Source organism: Manis pentadactyla, chromosome 4, assembly GCF_030020395.1.
Source record: "Manis pentadactyla isolate mManPen7 chromosome 4, mManPen7.hap1, whole genome shotgun sequence".
Classification (NCBI taxonomy): Eukaryota; Metazoa; Chordata; class Mammalia; order Pholidota; family Manidae; genus Manis; species Manis pentadactyla.
Genome location: NC_080022.1, coordinates 36,937,141 through 36,963,815, shown reverse-complemented (window position 1 = coordinate 36,963,815; position 26,675 = coordinate 36,937,141). Strand labels below are relative to the sequence as shown.

Sequence of the window (26,675 nt, the reverse complement as noted above, 5' to 3'; positions counted from 1 at the left end):
CATCTGTAAAATGAGCAAAAAACCTGCTCCACAGGGTGGGAAGCGGAGAGTGTTCTGCCCATCAAAACGCTCAGTAAAGATAAGCTGCTACTGTGATTGCAGTTGATGAATGGGCCTTCAATGCTTAAGGACGACTGCTACAGCGAGTGCCAGGAGAATTTAATAGAGAGCAAGCTCCGTGAGGACGAGCAGGTCCAAGCGGCTTTCAAGAGGAGATCTGGAGCGCAGAGGCTGCTGGTCCTGGGCGGGGGCGTGTGACTCCTAGCAGGCTGGGGAAAGGAGGCGGCCCGGGGCACACAGAGCAGCGAGCGCGCGAGCCCGGAGCGAAGCGGCCAACCCCCTCCAAATTCCCCTCATTCCCCTCATCCCCCCAGCCCACACCGCGGCCCCGCCTCGCAGGCTTCTGCCTTCCTCGGTGCCCGGAACCTTGGGCGCGCGGAACCTCGGTGCCGGAACGCGGGCGCGGCGGACCCGGGGCGCGATGGAGCGGGAGCGCGGGCTGCGGGCCGAGGCCGGCGAGCCTGAGGAGGAGGAGGTGGGGGAGGCCATGGCTGCCGCGGTGGCGGCAGCGGGTGGCGCGGGCCCGGCAGTCCTGCAGGTAGCCGGCCTCTACCGGGGCCTGTGCGCGGTCCGCAGCCGCGCCCTGGGCTTGGGGCTCGTGTCTCCCGCTCAGTTGCGCGTGTTCCCTGTGTGCCGCGGCTCGGGCCGGCCCTCGGGGGGCGCCGACGGCAGTGGCGTCGGGGCAGAGCTCGAGGCCAACCCCTTCTACGACCGCTACCGCGACAAGATCCAGCGGCTGCGCAGGTGCGGGCCCATCTGGCCGGCGGCGGGCGGGGAGGAGGGGCGGTGCGCGGCCCGCGTTTCTGGTGTATCTGACCCTTCCGGTGCTTACGGCAACCCTGCGAGGGGCCACTATTACAGTCCCCACTCTACAGATGATGAATCTAGGCTCAGAGACGTAAGGGCGCTTGCCTGAGGTCACACAGCTGTTGTCAGAGCTGAGAGTCTCTGCAAAGCCCTGGCTCTTCCCCAGTTGTCTTTGTGCTTTACCTCCCAAAACGCAGAGGTGGACCCTTAGGGCAGATCTTAAGAAGCAGGCAGTCCTGTCCTCGTTATAGAAGTGGGATAATGGAGCCTCCCAGAGAGGGGTCTTGGACTTGCTCAAGGTCGCATATCAGCTGAGGGCCAACCTAGAACTCAGGTTCCCAGACTCCTGTAGAGCCCTGGCTGCAAGGAACGGAGACTGGGGGGTGGGACCAGGGCATCAAAGAGGAATAGTGCCACAGTTGGATCATCAATTGAACACCTTTTGTTAAGATGTGGAAACAGGATCAGAGAGCATGAGACCTGCCAGAGTTCACATGGAATTCATCTGACTTGGAATCCAGGTTCCTAACACTACCCCTCAGCTTCCTGGTGAAAAAGAGGAGATTGAGGTGGGTGTCAGGGGGCTGCAGGAGGGTCTGAAGAGTTCAAGTGGAAAGAGCTGAAGGAGATCAAAGATCAAAATTAAAGGGGCTTGGGAGAGAATTTGGCAGGGTAGGCAGGCAATTGGCTTATGAAAGAAAACTGAAGACAGTACCCTAACTTCTTTGATTTCTGTCTCATATCTACTGACACAGACTTAGTTTTCTCTTCATCACCTCCACCTGGACTGTTGAAATAATCTTCTAGCTAGCCTGCCCCACTTCCAGTCTCGGACCTCTCCACCCCAATTCATCTCACTGCTGCTACAGTAATATTTCTTTAAAAAAAAAAGATGGAGTAAATGCATGAATATTCTTGCTGTCCTTCCAACAGCATTCAGATGTACTCAAGTATTTGTCATCTAAAAACCTTCCCTGAACCTAGATTCCCTCTCAGCCTTGTCTCATTGATCCCTTTTACAGACAAGCATCTCAGAAAAGTTGTCTACTCATACTCTGTGTACTTCACAGTTGCCATTTATTCTTACTCAAGAGCAAACGAATGACTGGCTTTACCGTTCTTCGCCATTAGGTCTTTCCATCGACTTTCACACATAACTGCTGTCTCCTGGAGAGTGAGCTTCCCAAGGCTCCCCACTGACCTCTGGGTAATGTCCATTTTCCTTAGTGTTGCCCACAATGCTCTCATGCTGTAGTACCTGCAGGTGTCTCTGCTTTAGCTATTACCAAAACTTCCTTTGAGCAGTTGGTCTAGCACAAAGGAATAAAGGAAAAAGGTTGGAGGAGAATGTTCCAGGTAAGGGGAGCAGCAGCTGAGGTACAGAGCCATGAAACCACCTCAGCCGATTGGGAATGTTTAAGCAAGTTTTCCTCATAATACCTACAGTATGTCAGTGTACTTATTTACCTGCCTTTCCCTCACACTAGATATAATAGGAAGCTCCTTGAGGTAGGGGCTCTGTCTTATTTATTTTTTGTATCCCCATAGCCCAGCAAGGGCAAGAGAGAAGTTTGTTGAGTGAATGAAAAGGAAAGGGGAAAGGTTAAGTCCAAGGAGCTGACTGGGACAAGAATGGGGGAGATGGGAGGGGAAGCTGTGTAGATACAAAAAGGAAAAGAGCATGAGGTTGAAGTAATGAAAAGGGAGATAAGAAAGCAGGACCAAAAAAAAGTCAGTAGAACTTGGGCCAAGTTAAGGGAAGAGGCAAGACAAAGCCCGGCCTTAGGGCCCAAGACCAAGCAGGATATCATGAAATATTTTAAAGGGAATTACAGCCCTGATTGGTTAGTGCTAGTGCATACTCCCTAAAACGCGGGCTCTTGGAGCGCCAGCCACAGATTTGGGGTGAGCCAACAGCACGATAAGGCTGTGTGCCCTGCTGACCTCATTCCAGCCCACTGTCTGGTTTTTACATCACACTCTACTGGTGAATTAGATTTGATCTAGCTCCAGGCCAACAACACTTAGTAGTAGACAAGCTGGAGGGTGTCCAGAGAACAGGTCCACAGTGAGGAAATATTCACACATTACCTAAGAAGGGGCCAAAAAAAACACTAAATTTAACCTGAAGAAAAGAAATTTAGGGAGTGACATAATAGCAATTTTTAAGTACTCATATAAAAAGAATTAGACATTTTCTCTTGTCCTGAGGGTGAAAGATACAGAGAGGTTTAGGCTCAGAACATTTTAAAACAAAAGATATCTAAGGCAGAAGTGCACAGCCTAGGCCACCCCCTCCCTCTGAAAACTCACCATGGAAGCCAAGATGTGGCTATGGACAGTGGCAGCACTGGCCTTGGTCCTGGCCCTTGCAGCCCTGGCCAGGAGGTGCCACACCGCACTAGGCAGGACCCCTGGAGTGACTCTCCACTAAGGAGTTTGCCCACTGTGGAGGGGAGGAAGAAGATCTGCCCACATACATGCAGTGAAGGGAGTGGTATTTATTGTCACCTCTGGAAAGAAGTTTTATAGAAGAGGGGTCCCCTACAATGCCTTAACCAGGAAGGACTTCACCAGAAAGGTGACCCTAATATCCTTGGATCCTGCAGCCTTCACCCATGATAAATACATGTCTTATGGCCGAGGAATTAGAGTCCCCATATAATGTCTTCACCCAAGTATACAAAGCCAAGTATCACATCATTGACTACATGGCCTAAATAATTCTTAACAAGGATAGCAGCCCAGACTTGGACTTCAGGCATGCAGACCAGACCCATTTTGAAATAAAGGATAAGTTCTGTGGTTCCATCTGCAGGAGCAGATTCTTTGGAGAAAGGTTCAGGGAGATACTCGGGTGCTAAATGTGCAAAATAGGCTGCCTGAGGCCTCTGAATCACCTGCATCTGAAAAAACAGATGTTTAACTTGGGGGGATGATGGGAAGGTGTTCAAGAGATAGATGTGTTAAAGTAAAAGATTGACACTTATAGGACTGTTATAGTATTCCTGCCTGAAGAGGTGACCCAAAAAGATAACTGCAGAGTCCTCTTCCCATCTTGAGAATTTGAGATCCAAGTACTCAGAGTGTAAGTACCTGAGGAACTAAGTTCTGTATCACCCAAGAGAATATCCTACAGGAGAAAAATATTACACAGGCCCCTTGAGGATTAAGAAGGGTTGAATAACTGGATGCTAGAAAGGTCTCTGTGGAAGTGAAACATGATGCTTTGTTATTTCCAAATCCAAAAAGGCCCAGGTGGTTTAACTTTTGGTTTACTTTTGATCAGGTCTGACCCAGCTGCTTTTGAGTCCCGACTGGAAAAGCGTGGTGAGTTTAGGAAGCAGCCAGTGGGGCACTCCAGGCAAGGTGACTTTATCAAATGTGTGGAACAGAAGGTAAGAAATGCCCCTTTTTGTGCCATTGGCTGACTAGTGCTCTACCTGCCATCCCCAGCCCTGCTCCTGGGAGTGGGCTCATTGATGGTCAGCTGGGTGAGCTGAACATAGCCCCTCTCTGCTCAGCTCAGTCTCCATCCTGCTTTTTCTGGCAAGGTGCTGTGGTCATGGTAGAGAAATAGGGGGATGAAAAGAGTAGTCCCTGTTGCCAGGGGATGCAGTCAAATGGTTAGAGCAGGGCACATAGAGGCAGTGGGCTATAGGGATCTGGGGGCAAAAAAGTACTTAATAGCTGTTATCCTCAAACAAGAATCAAAAGCTGGGGAAAAGCATCTTGAAGGCTGTGTATAGGAAAATTAATCCAATACAGTGCTTTTCAAATGTTTTGAGCATGACCCACTGTAAGAAATATATTTCACATTGTAATTCAGTGCACACGTATGTATAAGATTATAACTGAACTGAAACAAATTTTTTACAAGGAAATGCTTTTACTACATTCAATGCACTCTTACTATTTTATTTTCACCTTTTAAAACCTTTGGCCACAATCAACTAAGTTGATTTCACACCTTATGATCTGTAAAGTCCTAATGTAGGTGGTACAGAGAACAAATTAGAGTGGGAGAGTCTGAAGCCAAGGAGAACATGCCATAAGGCAGGTGTGGGCTTTGTGGGCCTGAAATAAGGTAGTCACAGTTGGGAATCTACATTGTGTTTTAAAGTGAGAGAGGTTTATTTTATTTGGAGAATAACTTTTCTTGCCTTGGGTATCCCTAATTTTAAGGGAATCCATTGAGGCTTTTAATAACAGGTTGAACACATGAACAATATTCAATGGGTTAATCATTACAAAGTTAGGGAGCAAATTCAACCTCTGTGACAGGCAGTTTACAACTTTATGTGAACAAACAGCTCTCTGCTACAAATATTTTAACACATGTAAAATCCTATAATAAGCATTTAAGTCAATAACTCTTGGAAATATTACTGTATTATAAACTTTCAGTATGATATGGGAAAGCTCTTTGCCCCCTTTTGAAAATAGACTTAGAAATTCAACTCTATGATGACAAAATGCAGAATAAGTAGACTTAGTTTAAATCCTGGCAACTCTTAGGTAAATACTCACTCACTGTTTTTCTTAGCTAGAAAAAGACTAATGACTAACGGCTGCATTCCCAAAGCCTTTTCTTTACTTTGAATTGTTGGTTCCCTACCAAGTAAGACTCAACATCATCACCTTTTTATGAAAAAATTTTTCTTTTCTAGCTTAAAATGAAATGTAGACAATATAACCCACCTACACACTAATTTCAAGGGGGAAAAATCAATATAATGTCCTAACTAATATAAAGCAAAGTATTTTTTAATAAAATACCTATTTCAGTGTGCAGGTTCTTGGGCATGCAGTCATAATGCTTTCACCTATATGTGGAATCACCATGGATTCATAAGCAGCAAATGCTGACTGGTACATGGATATTGAGCTGGTAATTATAAAAATTCCCAAACCATGAGTAGTGTTGTTATCGGTGACCCACATGAGATTCCACAATGTACATTCTTCTTTCAAGTTATATAATAGTTGCATTTCTGAAAAATTCAGTGTTAATTAAAAACATAGAAAAACAGAGTTAGATTCTAGGCCCAGGTTTTTCACCTACAAGGATATCTGGCCTGGCATTGAAAAGTTGCGCAGGCTGAGGAAAATTTTTAGTTCTATAGAACTCATTGCAAAATTGCAATTCCTTGCCACCCCTGCCCCTCTCATAAATGTAGGTGTTACCATCCAGTCAGTTATTGTGGTAGTAAAAAAATTGTCCCCATAGATTCCGAGAGCATCCATAGAGGAGTAGTAAAGTACCATTTAAATTTTTTATTAAGTGCTCTTGAGATTTTTGGCACATAATTTTAAACTATAATTTTAATTACCTTATTTCATTGGTTCTAAAGCCCACATTTTTTTTACATTTTAACATCTAAGAACCTTAAAATTGATGTGATATGAAAGTACTGTTATTGTTTAATTGGCATCATTTTCTGATACATAAAATAATGGTGCTTCTTAAGATCAGTTGGTATCTTAGGTTAGATAAAATGCAATAAACTTACACTTGGAGCTTAAATTTTTTATTTCTATAAGTGAAAATGGAAACAAATCGATTGGAGGGACATTATGACAAAAGAACACCCTGGGCTTAGTGACTGAAAGATAAAGGCAGCTGTGCAAATAGAGGGTTTTTGTTCTGTTTTTACAATACAGCTGAAGGTGAGTGGTACAGAAATGAAATCAATTCTCTCTCTTTTGAACAGTTTACGTAGGAAGGAAAGGCTATATTAGGATGCTGCCAATGTATGGGTGCACAACCAAAAAGACTAGGGTGTACCCAGTAGGTTTTTCTACACCAGGCTTTTGTCTAATTTGTGGGTACAAGTTATATGGGCTTCATTTGTGAAAGGTTTTGGTTCATTAAAGCACAGAATAATGCAAGGCAGGGTTTTATACAGAAAATGTTTTTCAGCCTCAGAATCCCAGTTGTAGATTGTACTCCTTCTGAAAGGCATGGTCTTAAACTGAAAAATTGAGTGGAAGACCCAGAACAACCCATCTTAACTATCAGAAAGAACTTGAAATAGAATTTCCTGACTGGCCTTTATCAGAGATAGTGGGGTAGTAGAGCAAATAGTCACTTTTAGTTGCTTTTACCCTTTTTGAAGGAGTAGTCTGATTTGATGGAGGGAATATTAAGTACTGGAAAAGACTCTACAGTCTACTGAGGATGCCTGGCTTCAGAACTGCTGTCACAGATAAGAAGCAGCCTTGAAAAATATGATTCCATTTCTCACCACCTCTGTGGCTCAGTGTGAAAGCAGATGAGAGGGCAGAGCACAGGAAACTCAAACAGACCTCATTCTGGGAAGAAGTCCCTCATATCCATGGTGGCAGGTTACTAATAAAGAAATCCTTTCTCATATCAGTATCTCAGAAGCTCAGCCAAAGAAAAGTTATCTCACAAACAGTAACTCTTAGAACATTGTGTACTGTATAGAGTGGAGAGAAATGAGTTCTCAGGTGCAAAATTGCTAAATGAGATAATGGGCACATCACCTAGTCTGGTGGTCTTTTTCTTTTGAGTAAAGTATAGATTAATGTTCCTGTCTCATGTATTTCAGACAGACACCTTGGGGAAACAGCCTATGAGCAGAGGATTCACTAAGGACAAGGTAAGTTTCTAATTAAATATCCAAGTCTGAAGTCACATGGAACATCTATAACAAGAGGCTACAGATTTGGACCTATACTGAGGTTCAGTGATTTTTTTATTTTTCCAGCTGTGAAGATGAGAAGTATGAATTTCTATGAATTTCATAGAAGTATTTCTATGAATTTTTGTGTCCTTGATATGACCCTAGCATAGTGTGGGTCATGGGGGTGCTAGAGGAAATATGATAACCTTCTTTCGTATAGGAAGTAGTAAAAGAAATAAAAATAAAAACATACTAATCCTCATTTGATTTGCAAATAAGGAGCCACCCCTGATAGAATAGCAGTTCCATTAAAGATAACCAGACTTCCTCCTCTTACCAGCTGCAAAGTGCTGCTGTGCTCATTGGTGAGGGTGGTGCATTTGGGAAGTATCTACAGATACTCCCTGGGAATAAAATTTTGAAAACCTGCCTGGGCTGGGGGCTCACTTCTCTGAACTTGCAAGTTATCTTATACTTGTTCTCTATTGAAGATTTGCTTCACTGTCATGTTTCTAAAGGCTTACAGATAGAGTTAAACTGTTTTATTTTTTAAATTGTGGGTGTTAATTGCCTTTTATTTTCTCTTGCAGACTCTCAGTTCAATCTTTAATATTGAGATGGTGAAAGACAAAACTGCAGAAGAAATAAAACAGGTAATGAATGAAAATAAGTTAGGATACTTTATGAAAATATGTGCTCTGTGAACCGAATCTGAAAGTAGAAAGGAGCATACATTTCCTGACACCTCTTTCTAGCCAAATGAAAGGTGGTCATAGAAAGCAAAAATGATGAATTACATGAAAAAAAGTGGCATAAAAATACTCGTCTTTCTTAGCCTCACTTCTCTGTATCTGATCAACCCATTTCATTCCTGTTGCTCACATCTTATTTAAAATCATCTCTATGGTGGTGGGGGTGGCTGGGGGACACTGAGGGAATCAGAATCAGGGAGGACCCATTCACCTCTAACACCACTCGCTCTCCCGCTCAAGCTCCTCCCTCGGGTCTTTCACAGTCAGGGTAAATAAATCAATCAATAAAATCATCTCTGCTCCAAGAAGCCTGTACTACTTTCCTAAATAGGTTTCCCTCATTTCTCCCATTCCCCCTATCATATCCTCAACATCTGAGTCCCCTTAAATTCTGCTTTCATTAGGGAGAAGCACAGTATACTACTTAAGAGCACAAACTTTACAACCAGAACCAAAGTTTTAAGTCCTAGCTCTGCCACTTACTAGTTGAGTGACTTTGATAAGTTGATGAACCTTTCTGGTCCTTAGTTTCTCTATATATAAAGTGAAGATAATAATATTACTTACCTCATAGAATTATTTGTAGAATTAAATGAGTTAATATTTGTAGAGCACTTAGAACAGTGCCTGGTCCAGAGTAAGTGCTATATTTGAGTTTTTAAGTAAATGAATAAGAATAAATATTATGTTAGTAACCTACTCACAAATGTTCAATGACTTCCTATATTCCTTTGCTTGATATTCAGAGTCTTCCATTATTATAAGAACTTTACAGGAAGCCACTTTGACGTGTTCGAAGGACTCCTAATCTGTCCTGCCTATGTGGTCATACCGTATACTTTGATTTGCATTGCTGTTTATATTTTCATATCTGTGGGTTTTTTTCTAATTAGACTATAATAAGTTTATTGGCTTTCCCTGTAGTTCCATGAATTATATTTTAGGTATATTGAAAGAATCAAAATAATAATAAAAGTAGCATACTGTGTATCAAATACTGTACTTAGTGCCTCAAATGCACTATTTTATTAAATTCTCATAACCACCTTTTAAGTAGGTGCTATTATTCCCAATTTACAACTGAGGAAACTATAATTTATAGAGATTAAATAATTTAGTCAGTGGCAGAACCAGGACTCAAACCTTTTTTGGGAAGTTGTGCCAATTGCCATGGGCTTCCTTTTAGTGCTGTATCATTCATTGAATGCCTATTAAATGTCACGTTCTATGCCCGACACAGAAATAAATGAGAGTCTCCTACTCTCAAAGAGTTTCAGCCTAGTGGGAGGACAGACACAAAAACAAATAAGAACAGCACAGGGTTCTAACTTACATTAATAGAGGCTTATGCAAAGTCCCGAGGAGACCTCAAACTGCCTTTGGAAAGGAATCCCAATAGATAGAGGACACCAAGCATGTCCTTTAGGGGAGAGAGGAGACAGGCCCAGGAGGCCTGATCATATGACAAATATCATTTAGACATACAGACCTGTAATTTGATGTGTTCATTAAAATAATTTTGAGTAACTAAGGTCAACTATGTTAGGAAATATCTATCAGTCTCATAAATTTCAGTGTTGATTCTTAAACTACTAATATAAGTTAAAAAAAACAAGTGGGATATGCTGTCCTTAAAATGACAAGACATTGTTTTGTCATGAAAAAAAAAAAGCAAAGCAACTTTAGGCTGCACTGCTAGAGCAATTTGCCCAGGCCCTAGGAGATAATAGTCCTTCTGTGCTCTCTGTTGGTTAGGTCACACTTTGATTAGTATCTTCAGTTAGGGGCCCCCATTTTAATGGAAATGTTGACAAAGGGAGCAACTCTATAGGAGGAGGATCCATTCTTCCACACCAGCTCACTCAGATACCTTAGCTGTGATGCCTTCTGCAACTTATGCCTTTGCTAATACTATCATTCTCTGCTTAGAATGTGTCTCTTCTATCCTACCTGTTTATCTTCCCAGCCTCCCTGTTTACCTGGCTAGTTCCTGATCATTTTCAGGATACAGCTCAATTGTCCCCTTCTCCTGTCCTCATTCCCTAACTTGAGTTAAGTACCTCCTTGTTGCCCTCAGAGCACCTTGGCTCTGGTTGTATTGCAGCTCTGTTGTGGTAAGCACAAATCCACATTTCAGCTAGGCTTCACAACAGTTCTGTGAGATTGATGTTACTGCTATTTTATTGAGGATTATATTGATGTTATTTAGTGATTTTCAGTAATTTTCCCAAAGTAACATAGCCAGAAAATGATTGGAGCTGGTATTTGCATCCAGGTCCACCTGACTCCAAACTTTGGGTTCTGAATGACTGATATCCTGGCTCTCTGAGAAGGCCCACAGTTGGTTTTGTTTTGGGGAATGAAGAGAGAAGATATAAAAAAAGAGCCTGTCTTTTATATACAGGCACATGTTGAGAGAAATAATTAACAAGGTATAGAATTCATTCATCTGACAGAAATTTGTTATTAAGAGTTACAGTTTAATCATCTAGAAGAGTAGATGGTATTAAATCTTTTTTATAATCATGTTCTAGTAATAAAAGCATTACATTGGGTTTTCCTCCCTGTTTTAAGTAGCATATTACTCTGGGCAATGAAAGCTGTCACCATTCTTGGTACATGTTGAAAAGATTAACCACATGTCACAGACAACCTCTCCTTTTTTGTACAGATTTGGCAGCAGTATTTTGCAGCAAAAGATACAGTCTATGCAGTTATTCCCGTAAGTAGTTTGGAGGGGAAAATGAAAGTGATACAGCATGAAGGTCAGGGCTCCAACCTTAGCAGGCAGTTGCCTTTACTTTTCCCATGTTTATTGCCCCTTGAGAACTTATATTTATAACTCCGAGGGCTTTTATTATGCCCTGAGCACCAAAGATTGGAAGCTCCAAATGGTATATTTATGGCTCTTGTTTTCCCTCTTTCTGGTTTAGAAATGTCTCTTTGAGTCAAGTCTCTGACAAGGGAGCACAGTGTAAGTTCATGTTGCGGAGCAATTTCCAAATGTCTTTTATTTCTTTTTGGTGTTTTCTAACCAAGCTGTAGGAATTTAAGACAGGGCCTCTAGCATAGCTTTCTTCCCTTCTTGTCTATAAGTGACCTATACCTGAGCTGACTTGGAGCCTCCACCTAGTCTTTTCTGGCATTTCCCCTTAGCAAGTGGCATTTTCTTGTTTTGTTTTGTTTTTCATTCTTTCTTGAAATTACTGTCTTGGAAATAGTCATTGGCTACTGCTCGACCATTGAGTTCTGTGACTGGGAAGGGGTCCTGCTGGCTTCTGGTTTAATGTCCTTCTGCTGACTTCTACAATAAGAAAGCACTTGATATACTGGGTTATCAGCCAGTTCTTTAATTGTTCTTCTTCTCCAAAGAGGAACTAGCTTAGGTTAAGTTTATATCAAGCACACCAATATATGCTGAGGTTACAAGTGTAAGTTTAAAGTTAAGGAGACAGAAAAATAAAGCCAGGCCTCTTGGTTGTTGTGAGAGTATTGCTATCTTTTTTTTTTTCCTGTCTTTTACACATCTGTGCCCTTGCTCTTCATGAGTTCAACAGCTGAAAGGATCTGCGCTTTTCATATTTTAGATGTCTAATCTGAAACTTTGAGCCGGCCTTCTTAACTCTCCCTTGGACAGACTTCATGACCTCGTGTCTCTGACACTCAGCAGAGTACCCTGGAGAGTTGGGGCATTTGGAGTATCCACTCTTCACATGTAATTCTGACACTGAACACCAAAAGTGTACTTCTAGTTTTTTCTCTTCAGGAATTCGGAAGTTTTTTTTTGTTTTTTAGTTCTAGAGTTCAGTCTTGGTGAATTTAAATGTGATTATGGCCTTCTATGTTTTCGTATTTTTGAATTTTATTCTTTTCTTACCTCCAGGAAGAAAAGTTTGATTTGATCTGGCACCGGGCTCTGTCCTGTCCAACAGTAAGTTTCCAATGATCATACGAGGATTGCTTATCAGTGCTGTTTTCTAGCCAATCTCTTCATACTCCATATTATCTCACATGTTATAGTGCTCTGTTTATTTTTAAAAGATGCTTAAATGTTGATTGTACTGATAAATGAGATTTTTCAACCTCATGAAATCATGTGGGGTTGGCCCAGTTGGTCCTGGCTTTTTAGCTCTCTGACACATCTCAGCCCTTTCTGATGTGGATTTTAATCTATCAGTATAAGTGAATGTTGGAGGCAACACCGGAGACCTTAATATTTTCAACCTCCTTTAAGTTTCTGTTTTATTGGCAGTGCCTTTCACTTATGGCCATGCTATTCTGATTATATGTGCCTAAAAGGAATTATGAGATTGTTGCTGGAGTAATGAGCTGCCAGAAGACCAAGGGGAAAGGGAATTGGTGAGGTGGACCAGCTGACTTAGTGTCAGTAATAATTTCTAGGATTCTCAAAATTTCTCAAACATTAACTGAAGAAAATAAAAAAGCATTTAAGTAAATAGAGGAATATACTGTGTTCATGGATTAGATGGCTAAATATTATTATCATTTCTCCCAAAATTGATCTCTTCATTAAATATAATCCCAATAGGCTTTTTTTTTATAAAGAAATTGACAGGCTGATTTTTTAAATGTATTTATATATCCAAAGGACCTAGAATAACAAAACAGTTTTGGAAAACAAGAACAAAGTTAGAGCACTTATATTACCTGATTTCAAGATGTACTACAAAGCTACAGTAATGAAGACTCTAGTACTGGCATAAACATAGATATATAGATTAGTGGAACAGAACAGAGAATCAAGAAATAATCCAACATATGTATAGTCAGTTATCTTTCAGCAAATGTAAATAATGGAGAAAGGATAATCTTTTCAACAAATAGTATAGAACAATTGGATATCTATATGCAAAAAAAAAAACGAAACGAACCTCTACCCTTACACTGTATCCAAATATTAACTCAAGATAGATCACAGATGTAAACATCACTTCTAGAAAAAACAATCATAGACTGAATCTTAATGATCATGGATTTAGTGATTTAGTGATCTTACATTGAATCTTAGTGATTTTGAGTTTGGCAAAATAATTCTTAAGTACATCACAAAAGCATGAACTATAGAAGAAAAAAATCAATAAATTAGATTTCATCAAAATGAAAATTTTCTATTTGTATACCTATGTTCCTAGCAGCATTAGTCACACTAGCTAAAAGGCAACCCAAGTGCCCATTGATAGATGAATGGATAAACAAAATGTGGTATATACATGTAATAGAATAGTATTCAGCCTTAAAAAAGAAGGAAATCTGACACAGGCTACAGCATGGATGAACCTTGAAGAATTATGCTAAGTAAAATAAGCCAGTCACAAAAGGACAAGTACTATGTAATTCCACTTAAATGCATACCTATAATAGTCCAATTCATAAACAGAAAGTAAAATGTTGATTGCCAGGGCTTGGAGGGAAGGAGATAGGAGTTATTTAATGGGTATAGAATTTCAGTTAGATAATGTGAAAACGTTCTGGAGATGGGTGATAGTGATGGTTGTGTAACAATGTAAATGTACACTAAAAAATAGTTAAAATGATAACTTTTATGTATATTTTACCACAAAAAATTAAAATTTTCTACTTTTCAAAAGATATGAAAGTGAAAAGATAAGCCACAGACTGGGAGAAAATATTTATAATACATACATTGACAAGTGATTTGTATTTAGAATGTATTAAAAACTTACAACTTAATAATGAGAGGCTAGGCAACCCAGTTAAAAAATGGGCAAAAGATTCAAACAATTCACCAATGAAGTAGAATGGGCAATAAGCACCTGAAAAAATGTTCAATGTCATTAATCATAATGGAAATTGGAAATCAGAATTACAGATACCACTAGAATTCTAGACTAAAATTTAAAAAACTGACCATACCAAGTATTGATGAGGATATGGAGAAAATGAAATTCTCATAAACTGCTATTATGTAAAGTGGTATAACAACTTTAGAAAACAGTCTAGCAATTTCTTTAAAAGTTAAGCATATATCTGCCATACTAAGCCATTCTTCTCCTAGATATTTTCCCAAGAGAACTGAAAGCATATGTCCATATAGTAACTTGTACACAAATGTTCATAGCAGCTTTATTTGTAATACCCAAATACTGAAAAACATTAAAATCTATCACAGGTGAATAAATAAATAAATGGGGGAGGGGGGTGTACATGTACATACACAATGGAATAATAATCAGCAGTAAGAAAGAATGAACCATTGGTATATGTAACAACATGGATAGATTACAAAACAATTAAATACTAAGTGAAAGAACCAAACCAAAAAGAAGTACAGATTCTATGATTACATTTATACAAAATTCTCGAAAATGCAGACTGACCAGTAGTGACAGGAACCGACAGAATCAGTGGTTACTTAGGGACAGTTAGGGAAAGAGAGGTCTGAATTACAAAGGGACTTTTGGAGAAACTTTTAAGATGGTATGTTCGTTATGTTGATTATGGTAATGTTTTCACAGTATGCATATGTCAAAACTCATCTAATTGTATACTTTAAATGTGTGCAACTTAACTATACTTCAAGTATACCTCAGTAAAGCTCTAAAAAAATTTTTTTCCCTAACGAGGCATCAGCTACTAGATAAGGCATTGAAGTCATCTCATCTAATAATAATAACATGGAACCTGGGTGGTTAGCAATGAGGAGACAGTTCTCTGACTCATATACACTGGGCTGATTATCCTTTGTCTTATTCTGGCACCATTCTCTTCTCCACTAGTCCCCAATTCTAAACATCCCGAGCATGAAATGGATCACTTCTTGGTGTTTAGAGCCATACTCAGATGATAGAATATCAACCTCAGATAATGGAATATATGGTGATTACAGTAACTGGAACAAAAGTTAATTCAACAATTTTAGAAAGTTTAGAAATTGAACAAGATATAAGTGTTCACCAATAGAAGAGGTGATAACTTATAGTAAATTTCTATAGTAGAATTCAACACAATAAGTGAAAATTAATGAATTAGAGTTATATATCAACATGGATAAATCTCAGAAGTATAATGTGAAGTGAAAAAAGGAAGTTGCGAAGTATACATATAGTTGATAAGATTTAAGTTTTTAAATACACAAACTATTTCTTATTTATGAATATACACATATACACTAAAAGTATAAAAACATGAAAGAGAATGATAGACACTAAGTGCAGAATAGATATTACTCTGGAATGGGATGAGAAAGGGTTACAGAAAGAGCTTCAGTTGGGTCTCTAATGCTCTTTTTTTTATATAAGACAAGAAGTATATGAGTGTTTATTTTATTATCACATATGAATTCATAATTTTAAAAAGTTTTAAAAACCAAACATTGAAGAAATGGAGTGAATAATATAGGTGGTTGGATGTAGAGCAAATGATTTTATTTATCCATAAATCTTGTGTGTTTGTTTCCCACAGTTTCTGTGTGCACTACCAAGAAGGGAAGGTTATGAGTTCTTTGTAGGACAGTGGACAGGTACTGAACTCCACTTCACTGCACTTATAAATATTCAGGTAGGTGGCTTGTGCTCATGCCCTAAAGGAAAGAGGCCTACCCCTTTGTAGGACTCTGAGCCCTTGCTAAGGCTCTAAGACACAGAATATCTACCAATTACCAGCAGTATTTTCTTGCATTGATGAATTGTTGTACTTCGTATGATGGGCTAGCTTTGTAGGCCCTACTCAATACCTCGAAATTGGAAAAGACCTCAGAACATTCTCTGACTACTTCTGGCTCTCTCCTGTCATTTCCCCAGGCCTCTAGTATTTACTGCATGTGCCTCACTTAACAAATATGGGTGATTTATGATGGTTATTTTTTTAACCTTAAAGTAGGCTCTACATCTTACGTGAATTTTATTAACCAAGTCAGCACTTTACAACGTGCTAGATGCAGTCTCCATTCCATAGATGTTTTGTTTGCCCCCCTCCTTCCTTTCTTTTCCTTTGTTTTATTCCCAAATATTGGATTAAAAAGTTTGATCCAAAGAATTTGAAGCTTTTAAAATAAAAGTTAATATTTTAAATCAGCTCATAAGGAGGATTGACATCCTATATTTGGAGGCCACATCTGGCAAAAGCAAGGGTGTTTTATACTGGCTTTGAAGTTGGGGTAAGGAGAGGACAAAATAGAATGAGGGCTTGTTCACATGACTGTATCTTTGTGATATTAAAAAATTGGATTGTGTTTATTAAAAAAAGAAAAATGAAATGAAAATGAATAGAATGAGGGGGCAGCTTTCACTTTATTATTTTATAATTCATCCAACAATCATTTATTGGGTGTACACATAATAACCAGCATTTCATGTACTTACTGTGTACCATGTGTTTTATGTATATTATGTCAGTTAGTCCTCAGAAATATCCCATGAGATAGTTACTATTATTATTTCTACTTACAGAGTAGAAAGTGGACTCAAAAATTAGTCCACACTTCTGAGTGGTAGAGGTTTAATTGACTTTAGTATTGGCTCCAAAGTCTGTGAACTTCAGCATTCTGCTGTTTTATTTTGTTAGAAACTGTGCTAGGACTTGGAAACTGTGAGACAAGGTCCCTGCCCTATGAAGCTCTCACACAAGTATAGGGAGAAGATCCAGAAGCATTATTAGGATCAAAATGATCAGTCTGTCTGGCATCTGGGAGACCTATTAAGCTAAACTATTAAGAATACCCTAGCAATAGTTAGGTATTGATAATTAAAAGGACTCTTGTTGAGATTTAGAGATGAAATCCAGAGATTCCATCTTTTTGAATGTATAGTTGTTTGCTCCTATCCTACATGAGGGCTTTAGCTTTGAACTCAGCCTCTTTTCCTGGTCTGGACTAGATCTAGTAACCACTGCCCTGTTCATTCTTCATGAAACTATGATGTTCCCATTCTTCTTTTCCCCCCTACCTCCCACTCAGATTATATTTTAAAACTGCACATTACAAATCTAGCCCATGTGCAAACTGTCCAGCTGTTTGCCACAGCTTAAAAGAGCTCAGTCTTCAGAGCCAGCCAAGGGGAGTAGATTTCAACTGTGAAATGCACTAGTCCATAAAAGTGGCAATTACACAGGCATATTGCTTTCTTTAGATTTGATTTGGTAGCTGCTTGTGCCATTTTGTTTTTAAATATATGGCCATGATGAAGGATTCACTGCCTACTGTAAACATTTTCTGGGAAAAAAGCCAACCCTTTTTCAATTGAAGACACAAATAACAGTGTGCAAACTGTCAGTTTCACTGTGCCTTGGCAGGCCTGACCATCCCCCCACATAGCAGTCTTCCAAATCACTAGTCACCGTAGGGGCTGTTAAGAGCCAGAATTTTCTGCAGACTCTATTGCTCTGAAATTGCAGTTTTGCTGTGGTGGTACCTTATTGAACCTTGATAAGTGTTCCTTCTTACAGACCCGAGGAGAATCTGCAGCCAGCCAGCTGATTTTATATCACTACCCTGAACTTAAGGAAGAAAAGGGCATAGTGCTGATGACAGCCGAAATGGATTCCACATTTCTGGTAAGAATCAACTTTTAGCTCTTGGATTTACAGTGGCCCTGAAGGTGTTACTCTTCTACCAAAGCTTGTGAGAGGTAAAATTCCAAAGACCTCCATGTACTTGTTTCTTACTTAAATTTGACAATAATTCTGTCTTGCTCAAGCTCTTCCAATTTGAAGTTAGAACAGATCCAGTGCAATTTTGAAGTCCAAAAGCCCTGAAAACAAAGTGTTTTCATAACTCATTTGGTCACAAAACCTTATCTGACATACACTTCTTTGGTATCTTCACTTAGCTGGTGTAAGGCTACATACAGTCCTTATAATCCCACTTGGTGTGGAATATTCATGCATTTTACTAGGGAAGTATTCATGTGTTTGATTATGGGGAGTTGCGTAATATACAGTTATATAGTATCTATACTTTTTACCTTTCTGAAATCTAGTAATTCTGTCTTCAAGGCACATCTGGCCCTAGGGATTTCAGGTGAGAGACTGTGGACAAGTAAATGGCTTCTTAAGTGTGGGGAAGAGTTCAAAGTCTAGAATAGTTCTCAGTCTTTTATCTTCCTCCATACTGTTCACATGTACAATATTCATCATACATAGTGATTTCCCTTCCTCCATTTCCCATTCCCTGGGACAGTGCATCAGCCATATGCCCACGGGTAGTGATGCCTATTGGGTTTGTTCTCTTTGCTCTCCACAACCAGGGGCAGTTTTATAATTACTGTACAGCCTGTCTAGTCCTTGTTCATTTCAGTCTCATTTCTCTCATTTATCTGGCAGTGTTTAAGTTCAGGATGTCTTTAAGCAGTGGGTATTTTAGTGCCTCTTCCCCCTAATACTTGTCATTATAATACCCACTTATTCTTCCTCTGTCTCTTAACAGCTCCATACAGGGAAGGAAAAAGTGATGGCATTCAGTTAGTATCTCAGAGTAGCAGTAAGCCCTAAGTCTAGGACACAGTTGAGTCCCATTTTCCCCATTCTTCTTTCCACCCATCACATTCAACTGGAAATCACCCAAAATCCTGTCCAGAAGAATGGAGTTTCCATCTACTGATTTAGAAAGATCTCAGGGGGAACAGGTTTGGGAGGAAGATCAGAAGCTCAATTTTGGACACATTAAATCTGAGATGCTTATTAGATATCCAAATAGTAGGCAGTTCAAATACATGAGCCTGGAGTTCAGGGAAGAGGGCTAGGCTAGAGATATAATACAGGATTTTTGGCATACAGACTGTCATTTAAAGCCATGAGACTGAATGAAATCACCAAAAAACTAAATGAAGATGGAAAAGAGAAGAGGTCTAAGAACTGAGTCCTGGAGAAATGAGGAATCATCAGCAGGAAGATTAAAAAGGAACAGTCAGTGAGGTGGAAGGAAAACTAAGATGGTAGAATGACCTGAAGCTAAGGTAAAATGTTTCAAGGAATAGGGAGTGCTCAGCTGGCCAAATCTTACTTGCTGATAGGACAAAGAAGATGAGAACTGATCGTTTACTAGATTTCACAACCCAGAAGTCACTGGGGACCTTTATAAGGGCACTTTCAAAGGAGTGGTAGGATAAAAGAATGATTGGAGTCATTCAAGAGAGGATGGGAAGAGAAATTAGAAAGAGTAAGCATCAACAAGTCTTTCAAGGGCTGTTTCTGTGAGGGAACAGAAACTAGGGAAGTTAGCTAGATGTGGAAAAGTGAGGACAAGAGTGTTTCTGTTTTGTTCTAAATACAAGAGATAACATATTTGTATGCTGATGAAAGATCCAGTAGAGAGGGAAATACTGATAATTCAGGAGAAAAAAGGGGAGAATTGTTGAAGTGGTATATTGGAATGGGTAAATCTAGAAATGAGGGGTTAATCTTTGCCAGAAATACCACAGGAGAGAAGCCAGGGTACAAGGACACAAATACAGTTAATGGATAGCAATGGTGGTGGTTTGAAGTTCTCTCCAGATTGCTTAGTGAAAAGAAAGATCATCAGTTGAGAGTGGGGATGGAAGAATAGATATTGGACATTTGACGGGAAAAGAGAAAGTGTAAAGTTATCTAGGACAGGAGTCAGCAAACTATAACCTGTGGGCAAAATCCAATCCCCTGTCTGTTTTTAGAAGGCCCGTCAGCTAAGAATGTGTTCTACATCTTTAAATACTTAGAAGGAGAAAAACTGAAGAAAAATAAAATTTCATGGCCTGAGAAAAGTGTATGAAATTCAGATTTCATTGTGTTTTATTGGAACACAACCATACTTACCATTTGCATATTATCTGTGGCTGTTCTAGCTCTACAATAGAGTCGAGTAGCTGCAACAGAGACCATAGGCCCTGTAGAGCCTAAAATATTAACTATCTATGCCTTTACAGAAAGTGTTTGCCAACTTGTGATCTAGGAAAATGAAAGACAGAGTGGCTGTGCAGGTGGAATACAGGCATAGAGAGAGGACTGAGAGTTGGACTTAACCAGGGTTATGGGTTAGCCACTGGTATAATGAAGGAAGGTAGAGACCAGGAAGTTAACGGTGAATGCAAAAGAAGGATTATAATTATTGGCCATGGAATGCAAACTGGATGAAGAGGGAAGTGAAAACATGAGGAAGGTTAAAGACAGTAAGAATTGTGAAGCCTAGTGGAGTTAAAGAATTTTTTAAGTTGGGAGTGAGCTTAAAAAATAGGAAATGGTAGACAGAGTCTAGGTATTTCATAATGAGATTTTGAGGGGATATAGTTACTAATAATGACAAGTTTTAAGATATGACCACAGGAGTAACATAGAGATTGTACTTTATATTCTGGACTTCAGCAAAGCACAGCTTTAAAAATCCATATTAAAAGTGGACTCTAGAGGTCAGAGGAGGAACTTTTTGCTTTGGCATTTTACCACCTCACTCTGGTGGTCTTAAACTGCTGCATAGTTCCCATCACTAAAATTTGCTTCCTGGCCTTACAACATTCAACAGCATACCAGACAACATACATTAACCTTGTATAAATCAACTTCACTGTGAGTTTCCAGTGTAGTACAGGACTAGACATGTTAGAATTTATTGAAGAGATACATGATTCAGAGATGGGAAACTTAGATATGTAATATAAATATATATGATCCCCTGCTACTCATACATGAGTGTGTACTTTAGGCATAGTATTTCCCAATAAAGTAAAGCAAATGAATAGAAACATATGGGAACTAGAGGTGTCTTCTGAACTAATTAACTTTAATGCTGAAAATTTAGTAGAATATTCAAAAACCTTATTTGGTTCCATGTTCAAATGATTTCATTGTAATGCACTAAGTGCTAGGATAGAGACATGCACAGTATGGGGTGTCCCTGGCCCAGAAGGAAGACTTCCTAGAGATGACATGACATCTGGGCTGAACCTCTAAGAGCAGGAATTTAGCCAGATAAAGAAAGGGGCAGCGTTAAGGGGTATGTTCCAAAAAGAGGAAAATAGCAAAAATTAAATGCTAGGAGGCATAAAATGACTTGGGGTATTGCAAACAGTTTGGTATCACTGGTATATAAAAAAGGGGGCTTGGTGGGTGGTATTTAGAGGTTTGGCTTTATTCTGAGTGCACAAAAGAGTCATTTGAACAGGGAGTGATCCATAGAGTTGGAGTTCAAGACCATAAACCTTAATTATTTGCTTCCAAAACATTTTTTAGTTCTAGCTTGTTTATTGTGATCTTTTAGAAGACAGTTGCAATAGACCTGGCAAGAGGCAATGAAGACCAGAACTGGAGCAGTGGTATTAGGGATGGAGGAAAAAGAATAACCCAGAAATGTATAAGGAGTAAAATGGGCAAGACTTGGGTAAACTGATTGTAACTATGAAGACTGAAAGAAAGGGCGGAATCAGGCTTGTTAATATACCTCCTTCATGAGCAACACAAGGAATTAATATGTTAATCTTCTTGGGTCTTAGAAAGGGAGGAGACTACTGCTTCATGTTGAGTTAAGAGAACAAAAGGCAGAGGGTGAATGGTGTGGGTGGGAATAACATATAAACATAAAACCCCAGCATGTAACAGCTAAACAGATGAGGGGACCAGAGGCCCCTCCACAGAGCCCCTGGAACTCTGCAATTTGAACAGCACTGTTGTAGAGTGTACACAGTTGAAATTCCCGTTCCTCCACCATCCTAAGCCTCATGAAAGTTCATTATCAGAGTCCCTACAGTTCAGGGTCTCAGACAATGGTGGTAGCTGCCTCAGATTATGGCAGTGCACTTGCTTTGGAAATGATTTGTTCTTGGGGCATGTTTGAGAATAAAAAATGTAAAATTGTTGAAGTGGAGTTATTGACCTTGATCAATCTTAAATATATTGCCCCACAAGAAACACTGTCAGGGTGAGGTGGAAGGAGTACCAGTCTGGGAGTCCAGAGGTCTGGTGCTTGGCTCTGCCACTTGCTGGCCACATGACCTTGGGCCTGTCTCTGAACCTCATTTGCTTTGGTTTGCTGGCCTATTCAATGAAGAATGGATGATCTCTGAGGCCCTTTCCAACTCTAAAATTCCATTGAAATAGCCAGTGTTTTGGAAGAAGGCTTTTGATTGAAGATCTAGTCTCAGAGATTAGTGCTTACTGGTGAGAAATGACCTGGAAGCCCCGTGGGAGGGAATGGAGGTAAAGCAAACTGTGGTATTTATAAACCCATTTTCATCATTCTGTAGCTAGACGTAGCATACTTTTGACAGTTTTAGTGGGAATTTTCCATTATCTTTTGGCCATGTGAACACAGTGATAATGAGTAAGTGCCTCTGACCAGCTAGAACTAGAAAATGTATAGCAAGCAAAAGGAAGAGTTGTTTGAGGTAGTTCTTTCGTATAGTTTTGAGAGTGTAGCCTAGTCCTGACCCTACCTCTCCCTCTGTTGTGTAGAGTAGTCTGGTCACCATTTTTCTCTGCTACTGAGCTTTAGAGAATGTGGTCCCTTCTCTTCCCTGGGGCTTTACTCGTTGGTTGGGCGGGTGGGTGGGTGGTTGGTTGGTTATAAATGGTTGCATAGCAATTACTACAAAACTTAATGGCTTAAAACAACAAACACTTACACCTCACAGTTTCTGTGGGTCAGGAATCCAGGAGCAGCATAGCTGGGTGATTCTGGCTCAGAGTCTCTTGAAATTGTCAATATGTTGGCTAGGGCTGCAGTCATCTGAAGGCTGATTGGGCTAGAGGGTCCAACTCCAACCCCTATTCACGTGGCTGCTGGCAGGAGGCCTCATTTCCTTGCCACACTGGCTTCTCTGTAGGACTGCTTGATTGTCCTCATGACTGGGCAACTGGCTTTCCCCAGAGCAAGTGGTTTAAGAGAGATAGCAAGGCAGAAGCTACATTATTTTAGTGATTTAGTAGCAGAAGTCATTCTCCATCATTCCACCATAGTCCATTTATTAAGATACAAGTCACTAAGTACAGCCTACATTCCAGGAAAGGGAACCTAGGTCTCCATCAAAGGGAGGAGAGTCATAGAATTCATGGACAAATTGTAATACCACACAGTCGGCTTTAGCACTATTTTCTAGTACCATTAGAGGTATTGGGAACAGGTTTCATTGAGGAGTATGTCTGGCTGGTCAGGAACTTAGTACTCACTCACAAACTGGGTCTTGGAACTGGGTATTACTGCTCTTTTTTTCCCTTGAGATATACTTAACAGTTACTAAGGAACTGAATGAAGAGGGAAGTTTTAAACATATTCATTAATTTATTCAGCAGACATTCACTGGATGTTACCATGTGCAGGGATGTAAAGCAAGCGCATACTCTGAAGAATTCATACTAGGGAAGCCAGACAAAAAGAAAAAGAGGGGGAAGGGCAGATGCAATACAGTTTGATAAATGCTATTATAGAGGTAAGATGGAGTGATTTGGATATACAGAGAAAGGGGCACCTAACCAAGACTTGGATATCAGGAAAGCTTTCTAGAAACAGGGTGGTTTTCCCACCCACCATAGGACTGACAGAGCTTTGTGGCCCTATTGAAGGAAAAACCTCACTATTGTTTTTACCTTATAGAATGTTGCTGAGGCACAGTGCATTGCCAACCAAGTTCAGCTTTTCTATGCCACTGATCAGAAAGAGACCTACGGGTTAGTGGAAACCTTTAACTTCAGACCAAATGAGTTCAAATATATGTCTGTCATCGCTGAATTGGAGCAAAGTGGACTGGGAGCAGAACTGAAAAGTGCCCAGAACCAGGATAAGACTTAGAGCCGGAAGGGTTGGCTTACAATCTTCTCAGCCCTGGATAGTCTAGAGCCCACCCACCTGCTTGAACTCTTGGGAGCTGAGCATCTCTAATGAGTCACCCTATGTGCTTTATTGCAAGAAGTAATTGTGGAGGTGAGCCGTGTTACTTGATGTTCAGGAATGAAGGTACCCAAACACCCTGATAATTATCTCCCAGCACACTTGAGGTTTCCTTTTTAAGTGTTTGAGGTCATCAACAGAGAGAGCCAAGGATCCACATGATGGTTGACTATTTTACACAATGTGACTGCATTTGCTTTCTGGCCATTCTGACTGCACAGCTCCCAAATGATTAGTTCTTCCTCTTTATAAACTTGTGACAGGATAATAAGCTTGAAGACCTGCTGTAGTTAGATGTGGGCTTTACATACTCTTCCCATACACCACTTGACTGGGCAAAGGCATAACCCAAATATCCTGTTTAGACTCTAGAAAAACAGACTCTTCCAGAATGTTGCTGCTGCACTATGCATTGCCAACTAAGTTCAGTTCTTCTGTGCCATGGATTATATTGCCATCAGGGTTAAGACTTCATCTAGAAGCCCCAGAGTTCCCTTTAGTGTAGCTAAGTGTCAGTAGATTTCAGGGACAGTTAAACGCACAAGGACTGTGCCTGCATATTTTTAAACCATAGTTTGTGGCACCTGCTTCTCTAAACTCCTTTAGAAGCTATGTATTTAGAAGGGGTGAATCAATGCAGTGTAAATAAATTAACACTTTTGAAAGGAGAGGATCAATCTAGATTTGCATGTTGTGTTTTTTTTTAACAATTCTAAGCCCTGCCAGTATTATATAAAAAAGTGGGTGGAAGCAGATGTTCCAGATTGGGTTTGGGGAAAATGTAGCAATAAAATAAAGGCTGGCTTACGATCTTTGTTACACTAAACAGTGAAATCTAAACTATGTGCTGTCTGTACTGTCAGTGCTGTGGGCTAATTTGACCAAGACTCATCTTTCGACTCAGCAGTTGCCTGAAACGCCAAAAATCAGAAAGAAGCTCCAGCACTGAAACTTCCATTGGGTTTGTATTGTCACTGTTTTGACTCCAAGTTCAGGGACAGAGAGGGTAGTAGTTATATACCAGCCTTCTGAACCTGAGGCCCCAGGGCCTCCCTAGCATCGCTGTCAACCACCTTTACTGTGCCTCTCCTTTCCTTGATCCAGTGTGCTCCACTTTGCTGCTCCTGCCTAAGGTTTGGTTGTATGATACTAAATATAGTGAGTGGGAATATAACCAGTATTTGCAGTTTGTGTGTGTGTGTGTGTGTGTGTGTGTGTGTTTTCTTTATTACAGAAGACTTTTTATAGGTTGGGCCTGTCCCCAAGCTCTTTAAATGAGATTGGACTTCCCATTATTTTCTGAGCTGTGTCTGTTTTGTACTTCTGAGTCTGTGTATAGAAAGAGACAGATGGTGTTTACCCTGGAAAAGCTGCTGTCCTTTCAGTTTCTCTAAAGGTTGAGCTGTTGCCTAATGCAAAATCTGGACCTATTTCTGGTCCTGACAGTTCCTCTTATGAGAAACTTGAATCTGGATGTTTTGAATCCCAGGAATCCTTGACTTCAGGTGGAGTTACTTTCATGGATATTCAGTTAAATGTTTGCTTTTCCCTCTAGATGGGAACAGTTTTTAGCCATAGTACATTTCTGTAACAGCTCCACTAAAAGGTCAGAAAATGAGGGGAAAAGAACTCGCTGCTCGTTTTTTGGCTCCTCCCAGCTTTGCCCTAAATCCCACCTGCAAAAGAGGGAATCCATGGACAATTACATTGGATATGATCAAAGTACCATCAGGCTGTTCTTTATATTTACTTAGCAAGATCTGGCAAAGAACTAAAAGAAAATTGTAACAATTGGTAAATTTGTCCCCTGGTGCAGCATGATATTACAGCAAGTGGACAGGTTTTAGAGTTAAATGAGTCTGGGCTCAGACATCAGTGTTGTGATTCATTAGCTGTATAATGTTGAACAAATTATTTTAACTCTCTTTATTCATCTGTAAAATGGGGATAATATCTACCTCATAGGATTATTGTGAGAACTAACTTACATATAGACTACTGTAGAGCTTAATAAATGTCAACTCTCTTCCTCTTTTCTCCTTCCCCTGCCTTTCATTAAAGACAGATTCGCATTTCAGATGTGCAGATTTGTCTTCATTCCAGTTTAAAGAACAAACTTTATCTCAGGTTCTCAAACTTTAAATCGCAGTAGAATTACCTAGAGTGCTTAAAAGGTAAATTCCTGGGTCCCAAACCCCAACCTGCTGAATCAGTCTTTGCAGAACTTGCTGGGAATCTGCTTTTGCTATGTGTCCAGATGATTCAGATGTAGGTAATTCACCAGCCACATTTGGAGAACCATTGCCTTCTCTGTTCTTCATCAAAATGCCCATTAGCCAGATCTTTCTTTCCTAGGGACATTAACCATAGGATCAGGTTCCTTTGCTCTGCACTTCCGTTGTTGGTCCCTTTTGTGTACTTTATGTTTTATTTATTTATTTAGGTATCTTTCCCCTCTAGACTGTGAGCTCCTTGAGGGCCAGGGTCTAATCTCCATTCCCAGTGCCAAGGACATGGCCTGGAACACAGAAGATACTCAGTTTTTGTTGAATAAATACATGACATGGATTTTAACCAAAA

General features: G+C 40.0%; 1 protein-coding gene across 4 annotated transcripts; it reads left to right on the top strand.

The window, feature by feature from the left end:
- The first annotated feature begins 260 nt into the window (after nucleotides 1–260).
- ATPAF1 (ATP synthase mitochondrial F1 complex assembly factor 1) lies at nucleotides 261–26,675 on the top strand. 4 transcript variants are annotated; one of them, XM_036892926.2, is made up of 10 exons: nucleotides 261–804; nucleotides 4,157–4,265; nucleotides 7,443–7,493; nucleotides 8,108–8,170; nucleotides 10,941–10,991; nucleotides 12,153–12,200; nucleotides 15,713–15,808; nucleotides 17,693–17,800; nucleotides 23,802–23,875; nucleotides 24,959–26,675. In XM_036892926.2, exons 1-10 carry the CDS (start codon nucleotides 482–484, stop codon nucleotides 24,969–24,971), a joined length of 936 nt encoding a protein of 311 aa, XP_036748821.2. In that variant the 5' UTR covers nucleotides 261–481; the 3' UTR covers nucleotides 24,972–26,675. The 4 variants fall into 4 exon arrangements, with proteins under 4 accessions (XP_036748821.2, XP_036748820.2, XP_036748819.2 ...); XM_036892924.2 differs by having other exon boundaries at nucleotides 262–804; nucleotides 23,802–26,675; XM_036892927.2 differs by lacking the exon at nucleotides 261–804 and adding an exon at nucleotides 2,053–2,074 and having other exon boundaries at nucleotides 23,802–26,675.

Coding starts and splice junctions, on each gene's coding strand:
- ATPAF1 (XM_036892924.2), top strand. CDS start 482: ATGGAGCGGGAGCGCGGGCTGCGGGCCGAGGCCGGCGAGCCTGAGGAG. Junction 805..4,156: donor AAGATCCAGCGGCTGCGCAG/GTGCGGGCCCAT, acceptor ACTTTTGATCAG/GTCTGACCCAGCTGCTTTTG. Junction 8,171..10,940: donor CTGCAGAAGAAATAAAACAG/GTAATGAATGAA, acceptor TTTTTTGTACAG/ATTTGGCAGCAGTATTTTGC.